Source organism: Podarcis liolepis, assembly GCF_965112155.1.
Source record: "Podarcis liolepis genome assembly, chromosome: 2".
Classification (NCBI taxonomy): Eukaryota; Metazoa; Chordata; class Lepidosauria; order Squamata; family Lacertidae; genus Podarcis; species Podarcis liolepis.
This window is the reverse complement of record NC_139555.1, coordinates 40,818,925-40,840,948: the sequence shown is the minus strand read 5'-3', so window position 1 is coordinate 40,840,948 and position 22,024 is coordinate 40,818,925. Positions and strand designations below refer to the sequence as shown.

The 22,024-nt window shown below is 45.9% G+C and overlaps 1 protein-coding gene across 2 annotated transcripts in view; it reads left to right on the top strand.

Moving 5' to 3' along the window:
• Positions 1 to 21,281: 21,281 nt before the first annotated feature.
• The window catches only part of USP43 (ubiquitin specific peptidase 43), an 89,442-nt gene continuing 88,699 nt past the window's right edge, over positions 21,282 to 22,024 (top strand). For both annotated transcript variants that reach the window (XM_083487478.1, XM_083487477.1), the window contains exon 1: positions 21,282 to 21,908. In XM_083487478.1, coding sequence (XP_083343604.1) covers positions 21,297 to 21,908 — 612 coding nt within the window. In that variant the 5' untranslated portion in view covers positions 21,282 to 21,296. The remainder of the gene's footprint in view (positions 21,909 to 22,024) is intronic.

The window sequence follows — 22,024 nt, the reverse complement described above, 5'->3', positions numbered from 1 at the left end:
AGTAGCTGGTCGGCTTATCTGACTATCCTGAACATTAAAAATACACATCTTGGGACTCAGTACCCTTGAATTGTACAATTCTGTGAATTGTAGTTTTCCCCTTACAGAGCTACAATTCCCAGCACCTTTAATCTTCAGTGCCGAGGATTCTTTGATGGGGGAAGTGTTCTTTAAAGGTATAGTATGTATGTGGCCATTAACAGCTTAAAACACAGCAGGCCACATTTTTTCTCCATTTAGATTGAACTGACATGTGCCATGTGAACCTGAGTAACAGCTCTTCTTAGTTTTTGAATCTGTGGAGGTTAAAGATATCATTAATATTGTTGCCTGAGACATGAGGGTGAGGGAGCTAAGCATTCCCCAAAGAATTAAAGTTACATCAAAAGAAGTCCTTGAAGCTCAACATCCCTGGGAACAAACTGGAAATGTTGAGCGCTGCGTACGTGTGTGTTTAGAAGTAAAAATGATGTAAGACTTGTTCTTAAACAGAAACCCAAGTTCACATTTGCACCGCCCACCTTTGCAGCATTTACACGAAGTCATGGTTTTATTTTAACTCTCCTTTAACAAAGGGCCTTTTTAGTCATCGAATTCCAGTCATGTTTGGTTTCTCTGGCTATCCTTCCTTTCCCCATTCAACTTCCTTCTCTGGTTTCTAGGCCTTGTTGATTGCCAAGTTGGGGGGGGGGTGTGTGGAAGCGGGGCATCTTCTACCTGCTTTCAGTGATGTGAGACACAAATCCCAGGGGGGGGGAAACATTTGTCAGACTTCTCCTCTCCCCCCCCTTTAATCTGCTTTTGCTTGAGTGATGGGAAATATCTATCTCAAAATCTATCCATCCCAATAATTGCTTAAAGGTAAAGGGACCCCTGACCATTAGGTCCAGTCGTGACTGACTCTGGGGTTGTGGTGCTCATCTTGCTTTAATGGCCGAGGGAGCCGCCGTACAGCTTCTGGATCATGTAGCCAGCATGACTAAGCCACTTCTGGCAAACCAGAGCAGTGCACGGAAACGCCGTTTACCTTCCTGCCGGAGCGGTACCTATTTATCTACTTGCACTTTGACGTGCTTTCGAACTGCTAGGTTGGCAGGAGCAGGGACCGAGCAACGGGCGCTCACCCCATTGCAGGGATTCGAACCACCGACCTTCTGATCGGCAAGTCCTAAGCTCTGTGGTTTAACCCACAGCGCCACCCACGCCCCAGAATAATTGCTTAGTAGTTACATTACTTTCATGGACCTGGAGAATAACAGATGGCCTTGCTGTCGCTTTCCCCATGTGATGTTGAAGTCATACTTCTCGTCTAGGCAATAAAATGCTGGTGACATCAGAAGGCTTTCTGACTGATGAAAAGGCACAGGGTGGTGGTGGTTAGCCTTCCCTCCCTTTACAATGCCATGCCTAGCCATCACACTCAGGTAAGTTAGCCCCACAAGTGATGACAGCAGCAGGAAACACAGGTCTCACACTAGTGTTTCCTGCAGGAAGAACCTAAACTATGGCTGTTCTACAGGTCGTTAAACGTCCACAGCTTCATGCATCTGGGAACCCTAACTGGCACAGAGTCGACAATGTATGATGCCCATATTTTACAAGTATGCTGCAGACAACACCACCTGTATTACCCCTAAGTTATTTGCATACCCTCCAACATTTATCTGATGAAAATAGGGACGTCCTATTTCATCATCATCATTATTATATTATTTATACTCTGCCCATTTGACTGGGTTGCCCCACCCACTCTGGGCAGCTTCCAACATATATAAAAACATAATAAAACATAAAAAACCTTCCCTATACAGGGCTGCCTTCAGATGTCTTCTAAAGGTTCGGGGTGTGTGTCACATAACAACAACAACAACAACAACAACAACAAACAACAACAACTTATTTATACCCCACCCATCTGGCTGGGTTTCCCCAGCCGCGCTGGGCGGCTTCCAACTGAATATTAAAAACAATACAGCATCAGACATTAAAAACCTCCGTAAAGAGGGCTGCCTTCAGTTGTCTTTTAAAAGTAAAATAGTTGTTTATTGCCTTGACATCTGCTGGGAGGGCGTTCCACAGGGCAGGCGCCACTATCGAGAAGGCCCTCTGCCTGGTTCCCTGTAACCTTACTTCTCGCAATGAGGGAACTGCCAGAAGGCCCTCAGTGCTGGATCTCAGTGTCTGGGCTGAACGATGGGGGTGGAGACGCTCCTTCAGGTATACAGGACCAAGGCCGTTTAGGGCTTTAAAGGTCAGCACCAACAGTAACACATAACTCCATTCCCATATTTCTCTGATGAAAGTAGGGACATCCTAAGGAAAAGCGGGACATTCCAGGATCAAATCAGAAACTGGGATGGCTTCTGTAAATCCGGGACGGTCCATTGAAAATAGGGACACTTGGAAGGGTGAAATACAAAATGAAAGACCCCCCCCCTTCCAGCTTTTTGTCATTGCAGAAAGAGCCTTAAACGGGACAAGGGAGATCTGTGGTCAGGTCTCGAAAGATACCCCACCCCCCTCCATTAAAAAGCAGTAACACCCATCCTCTCTCCAGGTTTGGATCAAAGATTCAGTGCTGGGGCTGGGCAGGAATAGGAAACAGCAGGCCTGGGAGCTAAATGTGGCCCTCCATGGCTTTGTATCTGGTCCTCCTGGTTCTCCCGATAGCAGTCTTCTTCCCTAGGCCACACCTATCATGAGTCTGGCACCATGCCCTCCTGGAGCGACGTTATCTGGGCGGAATGTGTCTTTGATCTGAGTATTTCCTCTTCCTTCCTTGAACGGAGCTTTACGAGTGTGCAGAAACCTCCGATGGTAGGAGTCACAACACTTACTCTGCTCACTTTTGCCTCTGGCCCCACCCACAATTAGCATGCACGCCCCACCCTGCCCCAAAGGTTGTTCACTAGGGACCAGTGGCTTTCAGGCTAAAAGAGGTTCACTGCTTCTGGGGTTAACCCCTTTTTCTTTGTGCCATTACTTTAGTGGTCCTGAGGCTGCTGTTAGCTGCAGAGGAGAGCAAATAACAGGTACCCCGGCAGGTTAGCAGTTCTCAGACCTGAATTCCTTGTTTGTTTCTGTAAAGCCATCCCATGCTGCGTCTCTTAAAAATTCATGTGAAGCAGTTTCTAACGTTTGCACGATTCCACAAAAGCAAATCGAAACACAGCAAACTTAATTCAATGTCGGTCTCAAATCCTGCTTTGAAGCCAGCTTTACTCGGAATAATTCACAAAGTTCGGAGCGCAGGGGGTGTACAAAGGCTCTTTGAAAAGGGAAATATTTAATTGCTGTCAACCCTAGTCTGTCTTGACCAGAATCCCTAAGGCAGGTATAAAAATCCACCACAATAATCATGGTGGGGTTTCTCTCCCATAGACAAAAAGGGGAGAGGCTGCCACTGTTCATTTGCATACTTTTTTGTTTTAATTTATGCATTCTTTTTCCTTTTTCTTTATTTTTTCCTGAATTTTCCAATACATATATTGGCCAATAAATTTAAGCCAAATGTCAACTGCTGGTGGGGGAGGGGGATGGGACAGAGATGGAAAGTGAAATACATGTTTGTGTTTCATATAATCTTAATTCACCAAGTTTCCTATGCTTGAGAATTTGTATTGTTTTCTCCAGTGTTTAAGTAACTGGCCTGGCGTGTATTTGTACTTGATTGACTGTCCTCTCCAAGCTTAATTTCTTCACTGTGCCCCTGCAGACCCTCCAAGTGTCCCTATTTTCCAGGGATGTCCCTGATTTTGAGAAGCCATCCTGGTTTCTGATTTGATCCCAGAATGTCCTGCTTTTCCTAGGACATCCCTGTTTTTATGGGAGAAATGTTGGAAGGTTTGGATTTATCCGACCCCCAAGCTGTCCGAAGGCAATCGTGTATAGGGAAGGTTTTTTTTTTTAAAAAAATGTTTAATGTTTTATTATGTTTTGTTATATGTTGTAAGGTGCCCAGAGTGGCTGGGGCAACCCAGTAAGAAGTGTGGGGTATAAACAGTAAAATTATCATTATGGAATGGGACGGCCCTATTTTCACCGGAGAAATGTTGGAGGGTATGCCAGTGTGGTGTAGTGGTTAAGAGCGGTAGACTTGTAATCTGGTGAACCAGGTTCGCGTCTCCGCTCCTCCACATGCAGCTGCTGGGTGACCTTGGGCTAGTCACACTTCTTTGAAGTCTCTCAGCCCCACTCACCACACAGAGTGTTTGTTGTGGGGGAGGAAGGGAAAGGAGAATGTTAGCCACTTTGAGACTCCTTCGGGTAGTGATAAAGCAGGATATCAAATACAAATCCCCCCTCCTCCTCCTCCTCCTCTTCCTCTTCTTCTTCTGAGCGTTTTGCTTTGCTCACTTTCTTGAACAATCTGCGCTCTTCTCCTTTCTTCATATTCTACCATGGATTCACTGTCCCCCATTGGGTTAAATGATTTTTAGAAACTCCAAACCCTTGACTATATCATTATTATAACTCAGAAAGGTTAACTAGGCCATGTACTGCAGATCAAAATGCACATATGCATTATAGCATAATATGTGTGTGACTTGACCTGTTAGTGTGTGACCTGGTTCACTCTCTTAAAGTACCTGCTCTGCATATTATTTTATTTTCTGTGCTGTTTGTGACACAGTTGTAGGGGCCACAGCTAGGTGGTAGAGCACATACACGTTCTGGGCATCTCAAGGTACAGCTGGGAAATACTCCTTTCTCAAATCCTGGAGAGCTGCTGCCAGTCAGTACAGACAACACTGGGTGAGATGTGGGGACCTGGTATCATTTGCAGACGGTACCACTTGGTAGCAGGGGACTTGTGTTGTTGTTGTTTAGTCGTTTAGTCGTGTCCGTCTCTTTGTGACCCCATGGACCAGAGCACGCCAGGCACGCCTGTCTTCCACCGCCTCCTGCAGTTTGGTCAAACTCATGCTGGTAGCTTTGAGAACACTGTCCAACCATCTCGTCCTCTGTCGTCCCCTTCTCCTTGTCCCCTCCATCTTTCCCAACATCAGGGTCTTTTCCAGGGAGTCTTCCCTTCTCATGAGGTGGCCAAAGTACTGGAGCCTCAGCTTCAGGATCTGTCCTTCCAGTGAGCACTCAGGGCTGATTTTCTTAAGAATGGATAGGTTTGATCTTCTTGCAGTCCATGGGACTCTCAAGAGTCTCCTCCAGCACCATAATTCAAAAGCATCAGTTCTTCGGCGATCAGCTTTCTTTATGGTCCAGCTCGCACTTCCATACATCACTACTGGGAAAACCATAGCTTTAACTATACGGACCTTTGTTGGCAAGGTGATGTCTTTGCTTTTTAAGATGCTGTCTAGGTTTGTCATTGCTTTTCTCCCAAGAAGCAGGCGTCTTAATTTTGTGACTGCTGTCACCATCTGCAGTGATCATGGAGCCCAAGAAAGTAAAATCTCATAGGCAAAAGCTCCACACCATGGACGTAGCCAGGATTTTTGTTAGGGGGGGCAAAACCTCAGTTCGCTACATATTTTTATTGATTTTGGGGGGGGGCAGCTGCCCCTCCTTGCACCCCCTGGTTATGCCCATGCTCTACACTGAACATCAACAGTACCCTGTGGCTCCACCTGTATGAGTTCCCAGCTTCATCCTGTGCTATTCCTTGATCCTTTGTATTTCAAGAGCTGGCAAGGCTAGAATGGGATTATTTAATGACCTGCAGACATAGAGGTATGTAGGGCAAAGACACTGTCCTTCTGTGTGTATGTGCAACTCCCCCTCCCATTCCTTGCAATCAAAGACATTCAGGTGTAGCAAATAAGGTGTTGCATAGATTTATATGTGCCTTGCTTTAAACTGCATCTGCCTGGCAAGGCAACTCGGTTTCGTTGGGGTATTTTTAATCTCTCCTCCTTCACTCCCCACTTGCTTATCTTCAAAGTATCAGCCTTATTCTCCCCAAACCAGAATGCAGTTGACGTTCTATGGTGGTTCTGCCTGGTCCCCGTGGATTTCCTCTGCGGGTGGTTGATTTGACACAGGCAGCTTCTTTCCTACGTCATGATGGAAGATAGCTTCTTTTCAACTAAAATGCTCTTTTGTAACAATTCCTAATTGAATGGCATTTTTCTTCTGAATCTCGGCAAAGATCAAGATGCAGAAAGTTAATTATCTAAGAAGAAATACATTTTCAAAGGTAATAGAATTTGGATTTCTTTCTTTCTTTTTTCCCCCTTGCAGAAAAAAAAAATCCCCACACAGATAAGATGCGGGAGGACTGTTTCAGTGCATTGACTTTTATGACATAATCCTGTAATCATTTCCATGGAATCCATTGTTAATCTCTGCCACTGGATACTTAGTTAATTTATTTACATCTTTAGCTTGCCTAGTACCAGAGGCATGAACCAGTAAGCAATATATTTTAAAACATATGAAACTGTCACATTAAAATGAAACAGATCAAGATTAAACATTGTCAAGTCCCCCCCCCCCCCCCGCAGGATCTGGCGCCTTTATCAGCTATGTGTGTGACAAGCGAAGATTCTGCATGCAGATTTCTCCTCATTCAACTGGTTTAATACCACAGAAATCCCATCAGAAAAAAGAGTCAGCAGCAACTCTTCTTAATTTCCTTCCTAAATCAGCATTAAGCACTGACACCAAACACCAGTGTGTGTAAAAGGTCTTACAGCAAAAGGTGTGGATTGGGTTGCCTGACAGGTACCCAAACTGCACCTTTGACATGCTCCTTTCCCTGACAGGAGGTGGCCATATCTGATGAGGGATGTGTTTGAAAGTGCAGCTGAGAGTGACTATTGCTGGCCTGATCCATGCTTAAAAGCTCTGCTCAGGCGGGAGAAGTGAGGGTTTCTGTTATGTGTGTATTGTCCCCACCCCTGTCTTAAAGTTTCCGGAAGATGCTTAGGCTCTGGCCTCTCTCTCTATGGCATAGCTGTCAACTTTTCCCTTTTTTAAGGGGAATTCCATTATTCCGAATAGGATTCCTCGCAAGAAAAGGGAAAAGTTGACATCTATGCTCTATGGGTCAGGTTTTGGCAGGGGAGGGACAGACACCAGGAATGCCTTTGTGTGTCTGCCATGATGATAGTCACAAGGATTCTTTCAGGAGGGAGCATGACCTGTCAGACTGTACAGAGGGATCAGATTATGCCTTTCGGCACCATGGATGATACTGCAGTATCATTTTAGCAACCAGAAAAATGACGGCGAAAATGCCCCATTCTTCACTGCAAGAAGCACAAACAAAGAAAATAGCCAGAAATGGCAGCTGGCTAATTTTCTTCCTGGTTTTAAATCACACTATGTACATCAGAGATGGGGAACCTCAGGCCTGGTAGTTGAATTTGACCCTCAAGGCCTCTCTATATGCCCTTTCAAATGCTTCCCAGGCCAGTATTTTTGCCTGGCTGGAATGTGGCCTTGAATTCTGGCAACGCCTCTTGCTTGTCTGGCTGGTAGTCAGAGAGAAGTGCGTGTGTAGAAACTAGTCTACTGTACAAAAGCTAAAAATTACATTTATTGCTCTACCCACCTTTGGCTCTGGCACGTGGGCCCTGGAAGACTGCCCAGAATGAGAGAATGAAGCCCTCAGGCTGAAAAAGGTTTCTTCACCCCTGACACACTTGAACTTATTTTTCCAGCTCCGTGTGCTAGGAGATGACGACAAAAGCCAGGAATTCCATTTGGACAATGGAAGCCTGCTGCCCAGTCCAAAAAAGTCTGGTGTCTGGTAAGAGTTTTGGGTTTGGATGTGGAGGACCTTGGCTCAAAGGGAGAGAAAACCAAGTGTTCTAGGCAGGCATGAGTCACAGCGCCTCCCTGATTCTAGAAGCAACTGCCGCTCGGGGCATCTCCTGTTTTGACCGGAAACTACAATGGCCCCACTTCTCACCCCCCAGGGTTGTTAGGGGAACGAACAAAGTAAGGAATGTGCAAACAAGCACAACAACAACAATTATACAGCAGTGGATAATAACAGTAGGAAGAATAATACTACAGCACCACAACGATAATAATCACAGGCAGTGGCATATTTGTTACTCAAGGAAGTTTGAACCTCTTTGGTGGCATTTTAGGATTAACTCTGTGACTAATTGCCACTTTAGATCCTGGAGAGTCTTCTGCAGGGGGCTTGCCTAAGCAGCCTACCAGGTGTCTTTTAACTCAGCTTCTGGGAAATCTTAGTTTGAATTATGATGTGGACACCATATATTATGTAGCCATCAGCATGCATCACGAGACCTTGAGTTTTGTAAGTGTGCAAACAGTCCCAAGCCAGCACATTGTATAATGATGTTCCCAAGGCCTTTTTTATGACACCCAGGATCACTGAATGTTTTTTCCTAGGACAGAGTTGACCTAAGTTCTATCAATCAGCCGGAAACATTCCTAAAACATCAATCGTGCAGCAGGGCAGTGTCTTAAGAGGGCGAGTACAGGGTGTCTGCAGGACACCCTCATTATAGTAAACAGTAAGGTAGTCTCATTAAATGGTGAGTTAAACAGCAGCAAACAAAATATTTCTCTGCTTGGGAATTAAGCCAGATCCTAAGCAGTCCTCCATTAATCTCTTGTGCTGACCACCTCTTGTTAAGCTAGGCCCTGAAAAACACCAGGCGAGCCTAACAGCATTTTAAGAGTCTAAGTAAGCCTCATCCTTCGATCTTTCCCTGACGTTTCCTTAACGATGGCAGTAGCTGGCTCTCTCCATCTTTCTTTCACAATTTTTTTTTTTTTTTATAAAATTTTTATTGGTTTTACAACATTTTTAAAAAAAACAAACAAACATTAAAAATGACAAACATACACGTATAGTTTCAAACATATTTTCATAAACCTCTTTTCTTGGACTTCCCCATACCCCCCCTCTCTGCATCCCAATGTCCGTAGTTCAACTAGCAACTCCCAATTGTTACTTTCCAATCTCTATCCTCTTAGTCCTCTTTTATAATCTAACCTTATATCCCTGTACCCCTTTGTTTCTGGAAACCACGGCATTTTAGCATTCATTAAGTTTATAGTAGTCCTTAAGATAACTTTTAAATTTTCTCCATTCTTCTTCCACCGTCTCTTTTCGTTGGTCACGGATTCTGCCTGTCATCTCGGCCAGTGTCATATAGTCCATCACTTTCATCTGCCATTCTTCCAAAGTGGGTAAATCTTGTGTCTTCCAATACTTTGCGATGAGTATTCTTGCTGCTGTTGTGGCATACATGAAAAAAGCTCTATCTTTCTTTGTCACCAATTGGCCGACAATGCCCAAGAGAAAGGCCTCTGGTTTTTTAGGGAAGGTACATTTAAGTACCTTTTTCATTTCATTATAGATCATCTCCCAGAAGGCCTTAATCTTCGGGCATGTCCACCAAAGGTGATAAAAGGTACCTTCAGTCTCTTTACACTTCCAACATTTGTTATCGGGCAAATGATAGATTTTTGCCAGCTTGACTGGGGTCATGTACCACCTGTATACCATTTTCATAATGTTTTCCTTTAAGGCATTACATGCCGTAAATTTTATACCGGTGTTCCATAACCATTCCCAGTCAGCTGACATAATATTATGTCCAACATCCTGAGCCCACTTAATCATTGCCGATTTAACTGTTTCATCCTGTGTATTCCATTTCAACAACAAGTTGTACATTCTAGATAAATTCTTAGTGTTGGGTTCTAACAATTCAGTTTCTAATTTTGATTTTTCCACCTGGAAGCCGACTTTCCTGTCCTGTTTAAAAAATTCCATTATTTGGCGGTATTGGAACCAATTTTCTACTTTATGCTTCAATTTCTCCTGACTTTGTAGTTTGAACTTATCTCCATCCTGTTCTAAGATTTCCCAATACTTCGGCCATCCGACCTCCATATTGAGTTTCTTCACTGCTTTAGCCTCCACTGGCGACACCCATCTAGGGGTTTTGTTTTCCAGTAGATCTTTATATCTTATCCAAACATTAAACAATGCTTTTCTGACAATGTGATTTTTAAAGGCACTGTTAACTTTACCATACCAAAGATATGCATGCCAACCAAAAGCGTTATTGAAACCTTCCAGGTCCAAGATGTCCGTGTTCTCGAGGAGCATCCATTCTTTGAGCCAGCAAAAAGCTGCTGCCTCATAGTACAATTTTAGGTCCGGCAGGGCAAAACCCCCTCTTTCCTTAACATCTGTCAATATTTTAAATTTAATTCGGGGCTTTTTGCCCTGCCAGACAAATTTCGAAATATCTTTGTGCCACCTCTTAAAACATTCCATCTTATCAATAATCTGCAAGGTCTGAAACAAAAATAACATTCTAGGCAATACATTCATTTTAATTACTGCAATTCGGCCTAACATTGACAGTTTCAAATTTGACCATATTTCTAAATCTTTTTTAATTTCTGACCAGCATTTTTCATAGTTGTCCTTATACAAATTCTGATTCTTAGATGTTAAATAAACCCCTAGGTATTTAACCTTCTTGACCACAGTCAAACCTGTTTCCTCTTGAAATTTCTCCTTTTCCATATCTGTTAGGTTTTTCCCTAAAACTTTGGTTTTTTGCTTGTTCAACTTAAATCCGGCTACCTGGCCAAACTGTTGTATTATTTCTAAAACCCTTTTCGTACTAGTGTTTGGCTCTTGCAAAGTCAATACTAGGTCATCTGCGAACGCTCTTAACTTATAATGTTTAGCTCCGACCTGCACACCTTTGACCTGCTGGTCATTTCTTATCATATTCAGCAACACCTCCAGAACTGAAATAAAAAGTAATGGAGAAATCGGGCACCCCTGTCGTGTTCCTTTTTCTATCTTAAGTTCCTCAGTCACAACATTGTTTACAATCAGTTTAGCTTTTTGTTCAGAGTATATTGCAGCCATACCATTCTCAAAGCCCTGACCTACCCCCATCCCATGAAGATTCTTCCTCATAAAACTCCAAGAGATATTATCAAAGGCCTTCTCCGCATCCACAAAGATCAATACTGCCCTGGTGTTTATATTCACCTCTAACTTCTCCAAAATATCTATTACATTCCTTACATTGTCTGCTAGGTGTCTTTTAGGGAGAAAGCCTGCTTGGTCTTTATGAATCTTCTCCATCAAAACTCTTTTAAATCTTTTTGCCAAAATGTCTGCAAAAATTTTGTAATCCACATTAAGCAGGGATATTGGGCGGTAGTTCTTGAGTTGGGTCTTTTCAGTCTCTGACTTTGGTATGAGTGAAATATATGCCTCTTTCCACGATTCAGGTGCCTTTTTTCCCTCAAGGATCTCGTTACAAACTTCTCTTAGTGGTTGAGTCAACCATTCCTTCAGCGATTTGTAGTATCTGGAAGTCAGTCCATCTGGTCCTGGAGATTTGCCCAGTTGCATATTCTGAATGGCAGCCTCTATCTCTTGTTCTGAGATTCTCTGGTTCAAGTCCATCTTACTTTGATGAGAGATGTTTTGTAGTCCATATTTTCCGAGGAATTTGTCTATATCTTCTTCATTTTGCGGGCCTTGGGTGTAGAGTTTTTTAAAATAGCTTAAAAAGCAATTTCTAATTTCATTGGGTTTGGATATGTTCTTTCCATCCACCTCCAGGCTTGTAACTGTATTTAGTTTCTGCCTTTTCTTCAATTGCCATGCCAAAAGTTTGCCACATTTATTTGCTGATTCAAAAGTCTTTTGCTTCATTTGCCTTATCTTCCATTCAATCTCTTGGTTCATCAATTCCATATATTGTGTTTGGTATAATTTGATCTCTCTTAAAATGTCCTGAGACTTTGGTTTTGTTCTTAATTTCCTCTCTCCTTCCTTTATCATTTCCAGAATCTTCTCTTTTTTCTCATTTTGTTTTTTCCTCTTTATTGAGTTTTGTTGAATCAAAAATCCTCTCATCACCGCTTTACTTGCGTCCCAGATCACTCTTTTCTCCACGTCGGTCCTCAAATTTATTTCAAAATAGTCTTTTAGGGTCTTTTGGGCCTTCGTGAGAATCTCCTTATCTCGAAAGAGGGTGTCATTCATTCTCCATCTAAATTGACCAGTTATTGTGAGTTTCATCTCCATCTTCACGGCGTTATGGTCGGAGCAAGTTTTTGGGCAGATTTCCACTTTCTTGATCTTCGGAGCCATTCCACTAGTAACCCAGATTTGATCGATTCTGGTCCAGGTCATCATTGCTTGGGAGAAAAAGGTTCCCTCTCTCTCCAGAGGATTCCTTGTTCTCCAAATATCTATCAAGTCCATATTTTCAGTCATTTCGAAAAAAGTCTTAGGGAGTCTCCCTTCTTTGGTGACTGTAAGTCTTTGTGCCTTGTCCATATTAGTGGAGACCACGCCATTCATGTCTCCCATAATTATCATATTGTAGTCCAGATAGTCCATCAGAGTTTCATGAAGTCTCTTAAAGAAGTCGGATTTGCCTTCATTTGGTGCATAAATTCCAACAACTAAGAATTTTTCTCCTTGTACTTGTATCTCCACAGCCAGATATCTCCCTTGTTCATCTTTGAATATCATTTTTGGAGCCCATTTCTCCTTCACATATATTACAACTCCTCTCTTCTTAACTTTGTCTGATGAAATAAATTCTTGTCCTAGCCTTTTATTTGAAAGTAATCTCCTGTGGGCTCTGGTTATGTGAGTTTCTTGTAAGCATATCAAGTCCAATTGCTCTCTATTCAATATATGAAATACTTGTCTTCTCTTCAAAGGCCCATTGAGCCCATTACAATTCCAACTGAGGAATTGCAGAGCCATCTTGTTATTTTTCTAAGGCTCCTCCAACAGCTCCAAGTTGTTGCTCTTCTTCTGATGGTAGTGGTTTTTGTCCAAACGGGAGATTCAGGATATCCAATGCTCTCCTCTGTTCTGCAAGTACGTCAACAGTCCCCTTCTGTAAGTCCTCCTGGTATCTTGCCAAAAATTTGTCTTTATCTTGAATTGTCTTTATTTTCACCTTGTTTCCCTTATAGTCAAATGACAGCCCTTGTGGAAATTCCCACCTGAAACGGATAGCGTTTTTCTTTAATAAAAGGGCTAGGTCCTTGTAGAAGTTTCTTAAGTCCAGAAAATATTTTGGGATGTCTTTAAAGATCTGTGCAGCTGAGTTTCCAATCTGCAAGGCCTTTTCAAAGTGTAGTCCCAATATTTTGTCTCTTTCCTCCTTGGATCTGAGTGTAATCAAGCAGTCTCTCGGAGTCTTTCTGTTTTGCTTCTTACCCAATCTAAAGGCAGTCGTAATTTTAAATTCGTCTTCCTGGAGTTCCCAACAATCCACAAACTCCCGTGTCAAGTATTCCACAAGGTTGTCTCCTTCATTCTCCGGGATCAGTCTTATTTTTAAATTTCTCTCTTTCCTCTGTAACTCCCACAAGGCCAAAGTTGCATCATGCTCATAGACCTTCTTGGCAATCGGCTCTAATTTCTCCTGTGTCTCTCCCGCAGTAGCTTTGGCGTCTTCCGCAATTTGGCGCGTAGTGGCGTTTTCCTCCACCAATTTATTTATAGATTCTGTATTCTGGTTTAGTCTTGCTGAAATTTCTGTTAATTTTAGTGTATTCTCTGAAGTCTGTTTTGTCAGAGACTCCAGAGTTTGGTTTATCTTGAGCAAGGCATCTGTCACAGCTTCCATAGAGACGGCTGCTCCTTTGTCTTGTCCTGTTGATGCTGTTGTTCCTGTTGATCCAACTGTTGCGCCTGAGATTGAGCCTCTTTTCTTTACCTGTGACTGTTGCAGCTGTTGTTGTTGTTGTTGCTTGGTCTTGGCCCTTGTGACTATCTCTTCTTGTGCGCCACTCATGTCAAGGTCAGTTCCCACGGGATTTATTCTCCCTTGGAAAATTCCACTGTCTTAGGCCGTGCCGGACTTCACTTTGTCCTCTAGAGGGAGCAAATCAAAATGGCCATAGAGCAAAGTTTCCAAGTATAGAGACAAAGGAGACTGTCCCAAATGTCCAAAATATAAAAAGGGAGATTAACACAGTCAAAAGTCTAAAAGCTTGTTACTTCAAATTGCCACAGTTGCCCTATTTATGCTACTTCTTGTTGTATTGTACAGTAGCCAGGCACTGTGGAAACTTTGTATCAAAGTATCACTTCACAGGGAAAAGTCAGTTCAGTGTACTAAGAAGGCAGACCGTTTCATGCTTTCAAATAAGTGAGACAGCAGAGGTTTTTTACTTCCAACAAATCTTGCAGTTATTGCTCAAATTCACCTCCCCTCTACCCTGCTAGCTAGAGGGGAGATCAAAGGGTCTGAATGTCCGGTTAAGCTGATCAAAGAGCAGGTTTAAACGGATGCAGGTTTAGAGCTCCGTTGCTTTCACTTTCATGCAGTCGGGGGGAGGCAGACTTCCTTTGTTTAGATCTCCCCCGTTTTTAGCCCAATTTTTAAAATTTGAAAAGTCCCGATTATATTTCAGCTCTTACTCACGGGGATTCAGTCCAGATTTTCTTTTCAGGAAGGAATCGGCGCTCTCCGCTTATGGCGACGCGGCTTCACTTCGCAGGCTGGGTAGCGACTCTCAGCACCGCGCTCACTCCCGATGTCGATCCGTAGCCTTTAAAAAGGCTCTTTCACGGTACCGGGGGGCGCAAAGGTGCCCACCGAGTCTCCTTGTTCTCAGGCTTCAGCGCCTGGGATTTTAGGGGTCCCCCGCTTGCCGTAGCGGGTAAGACCCGAACTTGCGAAGCAGTCCTTCTCCGGAGCTCGGAGCTAGGACCGCCATTAAGCGCTGGCACCGACCGGAAGTCTCTCTTTCTTTCACAATTTTTGCGCCCCATTAACTATTACTTTCTGCATTATAATTGAACATCCACATGATGTAAAAGTCACTTCTTGAAAACTAGTGGAACACAGAACATGTTTAGTGTTCAAATCTGTGCTATTTGATTTCAGACCACCAATTTGCCCAGAAAAAGAGCAGGCGTCTTTTAATTTCGTGACTGCTGTCACCATCTGCAGTGATCATGGAGCCCAAGAAAGTAAAATCTCTCACTGCCTCCATTTCTTCCCCTTCTATTTGCCAGGAGGTGATGGGCCCAGTGGTACCTCAGGTTAAGTACTTAATATGTTCTGGAGGTCCGTTCTTAACCTGAAACTGTTCTTAACCTGAAGCACCACTTTAGCTAATGGGGACTCCCGCTGCCGCCATGGGATTTCTGTTCTCATCCTGAAGCAAAGTTCTTAACCCGAGGTACTATTTCTGGGTTAGCAGAGTCTGTAACCTGAAGTGTGTTGTAACCTGAAGCATATGTAACCTGAGGTACCACTGTACCAGTATATAGTTCTTTCCTGTTGTTTTTTGTGGGGGAATCATGGGGAAACAGAAGCACACATGTGCAGAGAGGGTGGGGGAGTCGCATCATTGTCTGATGATGTTCACTGGGTCACACCATGCCCACTGGTGTGGATGAAATTTATTGTGGCATGCCAATATCATCACTCAAAAAGGCACAGTTCCATAATGCAACAGGTTACTGCAGTGTGACTGGAGCATTAGAAAACAGGGCAGGATGATAGAATTGTAGAGTTGCAAGGAATATGAAAACAATTATAATCAGGAAAACAAACGCACTATTCCACATGTCTGAATGCACCTTTAATCTGGCTGCAACGAGTCTTTGCAAGATTAGGCCCTAGAACAGCTATATTTGACAGGTACGCTGACTGACCTATTTGTTGGTGGAAGGATTGATTGAAGAGAGGCGCTGGCTCCATGCCCAGAGAGAATCTCTTCTCCTCACAGCATTGCTACAATAAGGATGACATGCCTATTATGGAAGGTGGCCTCTTCCGCCTTTCTAAGCTGCACAACCTGACTCAAATCGGTGTGCTACATTATGGTCTGTAGCTTCTAACTATAAAGTTAGAAGAGGGACTTTGTCCATCTGAGAGACATCAGCATTTCCCTGACAACCAGATCCAGGTTGCCCTGCTTCTGCTCTGCTTCTCCCTCTCACTCACACACCTGTCAGTCACTCTGTACCTGACTTGACAGCAAAGAATCCCAGTGCCTCCGAGTAGCCTGGAGCTGACACCAGGTAACAAGCTCTTCTCTGAGGCCTGACCTTGTGCCCAAGCTAGTGATGAGGCTGCCTGGGTCTTATGCAGAACAGGCACCGAGTCATATAGGCCAGACTTGATACCTGCTATGAACGTTTTATCTCTCTAGCTCACTGGGAGCTTAGAAGACCAAAGCGGGAAGAAAGCTTGCTTTTACTGGTAAACGATATAAAGCCTAATGTGTGCCACTGTGACATTGCTAGAATGCTTAAGATTACATGCTATCCCCCCCCCCCCAATTCTGCTGTTGAAAGACAATGGGTAGCTTAGCAATGCAGAGATGTGCTTGGTTTCTGTGCAAGTTTTGCTCTTGCACCAGAATTCCAGTTGGTTATCATTTGAGACTTTCTTATGCCCCTGTTATTCAGTTCGGCGACTATGCTAAAAATATTCTGGGTCACTAGTTGGGAGGTTTTCCCCCTATGCTTTTAAAAACTGCCATTGCTATTGCTTGTGCTGTGAAAATCACAAAAGCCAATGTTTTTCCTCTAAAGCGACAAAGCCACAGAAGACTGCATGTGTCACACCTCATCTTGTTCCTTGGCTTGTTTCTCCCCCCATCTTCCTCCCCACCTGCTCCATATGGAAGGTGGCTGGCTGGAGGGAGCTGTGGAGAAGCTGACCTGGTTGGGGTCATTCTCTTCTTGCTGGTTCCCTGGGTCAAGTACTGGCAAGTAAACAAAGATCAAGACTCATGAGCAATAAATGGCCACAGGACTATATAGGGGAAGGAACTGGTAATGATAGGAAGAAGGTGGAAGCTGAGTAAAGGCCACCTAGTCTCCTTCTGGTTTCTTCAGCTCCTTTTATGGGAGATCGCCTATTCTCTGCAACCATAAAGGCTAGAAACACCAACTTTTCTTTGGAAGACGGTTGGGGAACTGAGGGCCAAATGTGCTCCGCCAGGACTCTGTCTGGCTCTTCAAACTCTCCCCAGGCCACACCTTTCACCACATCTGCTTAGCACCCTCCTAGGGTGTTTTTGCCTGGCTAAAACATGATCATGCATCTTGTTTGCCTAGATGGATGAGAGAGGAGTGTGAAAGGTCACGTTTGTTGCTCTGACCACTTTTGCTTTTGGACACACCCACCAAAAGGTTGCCTGAGAGGAAAAGTGGTCCCCGGACTGAAAAATGTTCCCCAGCCCTGCCTTAGAATAAAACAGAAGCTTTCTCAGAGCTCTTCAGAAATGACCTGCTTCAAAGATCCCCCCCCCCCGCATTTTGCAATGTAATGGGACAAAGCATTTTTTGGAGACATTGTGACTTGCCCAAAGCAGAGCTGGGATTTCATTTCTGCCTCACCTCCAATATCTATATCAAACACTCTTATTTGATGGTTGCTCTAATTGACAGAACAATATATTGCTAATGTCTGTTAATGTTAGTAATATATTACTAACTAATATATTAATGTTAGTAATATATTACTAACACATCTGTACTGGTGAGAACGATGCTGCCTTTTTTCATCCATGCACATTGACCAGACCACTTCCGGCAAGGGAAAGAGAGAGAGGCTGTCAAAGGCAAGCAGGGGCTTTGTCCATCTACAGGATGGATGTTCTTGATATGCTGCTGCCAAGTGATGCTCTGCTCTGAGATGAGGTAAGGCTTCTTCCCTTTGGCCCTGTAAAGCCATACTAAGGGGTTCTGCCCTTGAGTTGAGGACTTGGCTTTTTGCAAATGTGAAGGGATAGCAGCTGGAGCTGGAAGTGCAAAGGCTGAATGCTTTCCTTCTACTGCCACCGGATTTTATGTCTGTTGTAAAAGTTCCAGAGGACGGTCAGCATGCAAGTTTCCAATGAAAGTGAATGGGGGTGGGGGGAAACTGGACTGGGGCCAGTCTTTGCTATATCCATTAAGCAAAGTGTCATTAGGTTCTGGTAAAGCAGCAGATTAAAATAATAATAATGGGGTGATGATGGTGCTTTATAGAACATGGCCACTTGTATACCACGCAGAAACAGGGCAATTTGCATAAGCTAATAGGTGTGCGTGTGAATACAAAAATTTAGAAATGCTTCTTACAATAGACTGTGACCAAGTGACCTGGATCCGTCTCTGCTCAATCTGCTGCCCAGGTGCTCACTGTTGACCAGCAACTTCAAGGCCCTCCTTGCTTCCCCTTTTTAGGGTTCCTTTTCCAGCTTGCGGCCAGGCAGCCCTTTCAAACAGAGGGCTTCTCCTCTGTAATTTACCTACATAGGTTTGCTTTTACCTTTGCTGAAAGTGTTGGGGCTGCCCACTCCTTTTGGGGCCGTTTTTCTTTTCATTTAATACAAGCAGTGCAAGAAGAAATGGAAGGTGAAAGCCAACACAAGCTGTTCCTAATACAGGAAGGTATCAATAGGAGCAGGAAACCGTCAGCTGTATCTGTGTGTCAGGAGTAGGAGTCAGGTGTAGGTCAGCAGTAAAAAACATGGTGTCAGCAAAGTTAACTTTTTATTCAAAGAAACCGAAACAGTGCAGGCCTAGTAGTAGTAGTAGTAGTAGAAGAAGAAGTTTGGATTTGATATCCCACTTTATCACTACCCTAAGGAGTCCCAAAGCGGCTAACAGTCTCCTTTCCTTCCCTCCCCCACAACAAACACTCTGTGAGGTGAGTGAGGCTGAGAGACTTCAAAGAAGTGTGACTAGCCCAAGGTCACCCTGGAGCTGCATGTGGAGAAGCGGGAAAGCGAACCCGGTTCACCAGATTACGAGTCTATCGCTCTTAACCCAACAACTTTTCCCAGTAGGTCTTGCCCTGATGAGGCAGTTGCGAGGACTGTAGGTCCCTGCCTTCCCACAGCTGCCTAAGTTGCCTCCTTTCCTTTCTGCTCATTTCAGAAGACCTTGCAGAAGAGGAACTCTTGATGGATTTTGCACTAGATTGTGAAAGGGATCCATGGCACTGCAGCCATGGATATTGTGTGGAGCCACTGTCTAGTTTATTTCTTATAACTATTGGTTTCTTCACGTCACAGTTTGTGTGCCTGGCCACACAGTTTGGGAATGAATGACCACACAATAGTATTCCCATTGCCTAACTGCTTAGGAATTAACCTTCCTCCAGTTTTCAGCCCTAGATCATCCCCTTCCCCAACAAATTCACATAATGTTCAAGGTCCTCTTGAATTCTTAAAGAACTCAAGGGGAACTGAGAGATCCTGGTTTTCAAAGTGAGATTGTCTGTCTCTAAGGAGGATCCATAAGGGCAGTTTCCCAACTTAAAAAGTGATCTTGTTTACAGTGCAGGACGTAAGAGGCAAGTCCAGTTGAGTTCAGTAAGACTTCTATCCACCTTAAAACACTCTCGTGCATCCCCATCTTATGAACAATATAACTTGTGTTCATATGGAAGGGCTTCAAGCCCTCAGCAGCCAAAGTTTTCAAACATAATTGGCTTAAGAGCTGAAGCCAGCTCAGCCCTCCCTGATCATAGGCATGGAGCCAATGTGGACAGTGATGGCAAGCAACTGCTGCACTCTAATCTGTGCAGGCAAATTGGCCCTTATCACAGATGGTTTATGTTTTATGCAGGTGATGACTAGCAAAGTAGTTGTTTGACTACTGTGTGCCCATCTTGCAACTTAACCAACCAACATTTAATGGGTTACTAATGTGGATGAACCACTAACATACATATTATGCCTGACCTGTGTGGCAATTAGACACACATCCTTGCTGTATGCTGAACTAATCCATATAACCTATATCTCCAAATGAAGTTCTTACTGAGCTGAGCAGTTCTCCTATCAGGAATCTGCACAACAAGCCTGTGTTGTAGGCCAATGTCCCCATCAGGCAAATAATGGCCAAGGTTGGTAGTGGCTTGCCTAAGGCATCCTATGACTTCATGGCAGAGGTGCGGCTTGAACTGAAAACTGCATGGATTCACTGACATTGCTATCCCCATATGTCTACTACTTGTGTGCATTTTCTAATCTACAGGGTGAGTCATATGTGTAAAGGATTCATGGGGGTTGCCTGAAATCCTTGTGTGCACTAACCCTTTGCCTGTATGCAGCTGCTACCACCCACAGACTTATTTCTGGCATACTCTTGTAAACCACCAGCTCTTCCAGTGTAATATTTGAAGCAGGGGAGCTCACAGGGGTGGAGCTAGCATGCTTACTTTTTAAAGAATGCCCACATCAATATCACCCCAACTCTTCTGTGGTGGGGCAACATTGGCATGGCAACTGATCCCCACTAACTCCTCTCACAAGGTCTGCCAACCTGGTCCAAATGGAGCAGTGCAGGATACATGGATCTGGGAGGAAATGGCCCTTCACATGCCTTTCTCCTTTATGAATGGACTTGTACCACCATAACCCTGTGCACAGTCATTGGGACCAGTAGGATCACTCTGCACCTGTGAGTTTGTGGTGGTGTGCAAAAACACAGACCTGCTCTGTCTCCAGTTGGCAATGATGGCCGTAGGGTAGGAACCACAAACCCGAGGCTACGGTAGGGTACCGGTATGTTGTCGTTGGAATGTTGACATCTTTCCTAAGCTGGAAAGAGATGCCCACCTCCACCTGGCACAGGCGAAGGGGGCGAGGCTGGCTTCTCCAGGATTCCCGGTGGCCCACGGCCGCACGCTGCCGCAAGCTAGCTCGCTCTCCCCGCCTCCCTAGCCGCTCCAGTCATCTGCCACTGACTGTGGAGCACCTGAGCAAAGGAGGAAGAGGGACGAGCCAGGCTGCAGGTAGTGCCGCCGCCGCCGCCACTACCCTCGCTGGCAACACCTGCCTGCCTGCCGCCGTCCCTTCCCCACCCAGCCTGCCTGGTCCAGGCGATCCTGCTCCGTGCGCCTGTCGGGCTCCAGCAGACGCCACTTCTTAGCGGCAGCAGAAGCAGCAGCAGCAGTAAAACCTCGCCAGCGAGAACCGCCGCCTCCCCGCTGTTGAACCAGGCGGGCGGGCGGGCGAGCTCCCAGCAGAGGGAGGCGCTTGGCGCCGCACCTCCAAACTCAGCGCGCGCGATCCACCCCCTCCGCCGAGTTTACTTCCCCTGTTCCCCAGGCTCTGGCGATCCGCGGGCGGCGACCCGAGGAGGCGGGGAAAGCGCCGTGCCTTGGGCGGAGGGGCGCAGCAAGATGCCCGCCTGCCCCCGGCCATGAGCCCGGCCCGCTCGCCTTCCCCGCCTCTCTGCCCTGCCCAGCCGGCGAGCGCGGAGGGAGGGCGGAGAGGCTCGGAGCGCGCAGGTAGCCGACGACAACAACCGGGAGAAGAAGGCAGCAAGCGGCGGCGGCGGTGGAGCGGGTGGCCGTAGCCTCCTGGCGCCGATGGGCGAGCAAGAGGCGGGCAAGAAGCCCGGGCCCGGCGCGCCCGGCCCCCCGGACGGGGTGGCCGGCGGAGAGCGCCCCCATGCCGGGGCCGGGCGGCGACGCCGAGGAGCCGTGCGCGCCCTGAGCAGGCTGGCGCGGCGCCTCTTGCAAACTTTGCGCGGCGCCCGGCAGCAGCAGCAGCAGCAGGCGCGGCGGCGAGAAGGCGCCGAGCCCGAGGACGACGAGGGCGGCTTCAAGCGCCCGCCCGGGCCCGAGCGCGAGAGAGGCCAAGCCAGCGGCGGGGGCGGCGGCAGCGGCGGTAGCGCCCGGCTGTCGTGGGGCGCGCAGAGTCCCCTGCCGGCGGCCGTTCCCGGGGACCCCAGGCCGCTCACGCCGGGCGCGCAGGGGCTGAAGAACCACGGCAACACGTGCTTCCTGAACGCCGTGGTGCAGTGCCTGAGCCACACCGAGCTGCTGGCTGCCTTCCTCCTGCTGGCGCTGCCCGACCAGCAAGGGCCACCCGGACCTGGAGCCGGAGCCGCCTCCGGGGAAGTCACCCAGCACTTGGCGGCGCTCGTACGCGCGCTCTGGACCCTCGAGTATACGCCGCAGCTCTCCGCGGACTTCAAGGTAGGGGGCGCACTTTTGCGCGGGATCTGCCCCTCTCTCCGGGGGGCCACGGGAAAGAGGCTCCGCGTCTAACGCCGGAGTCCTTCTCAGCCACCTGTAGGCAGTCTTCGACGCTG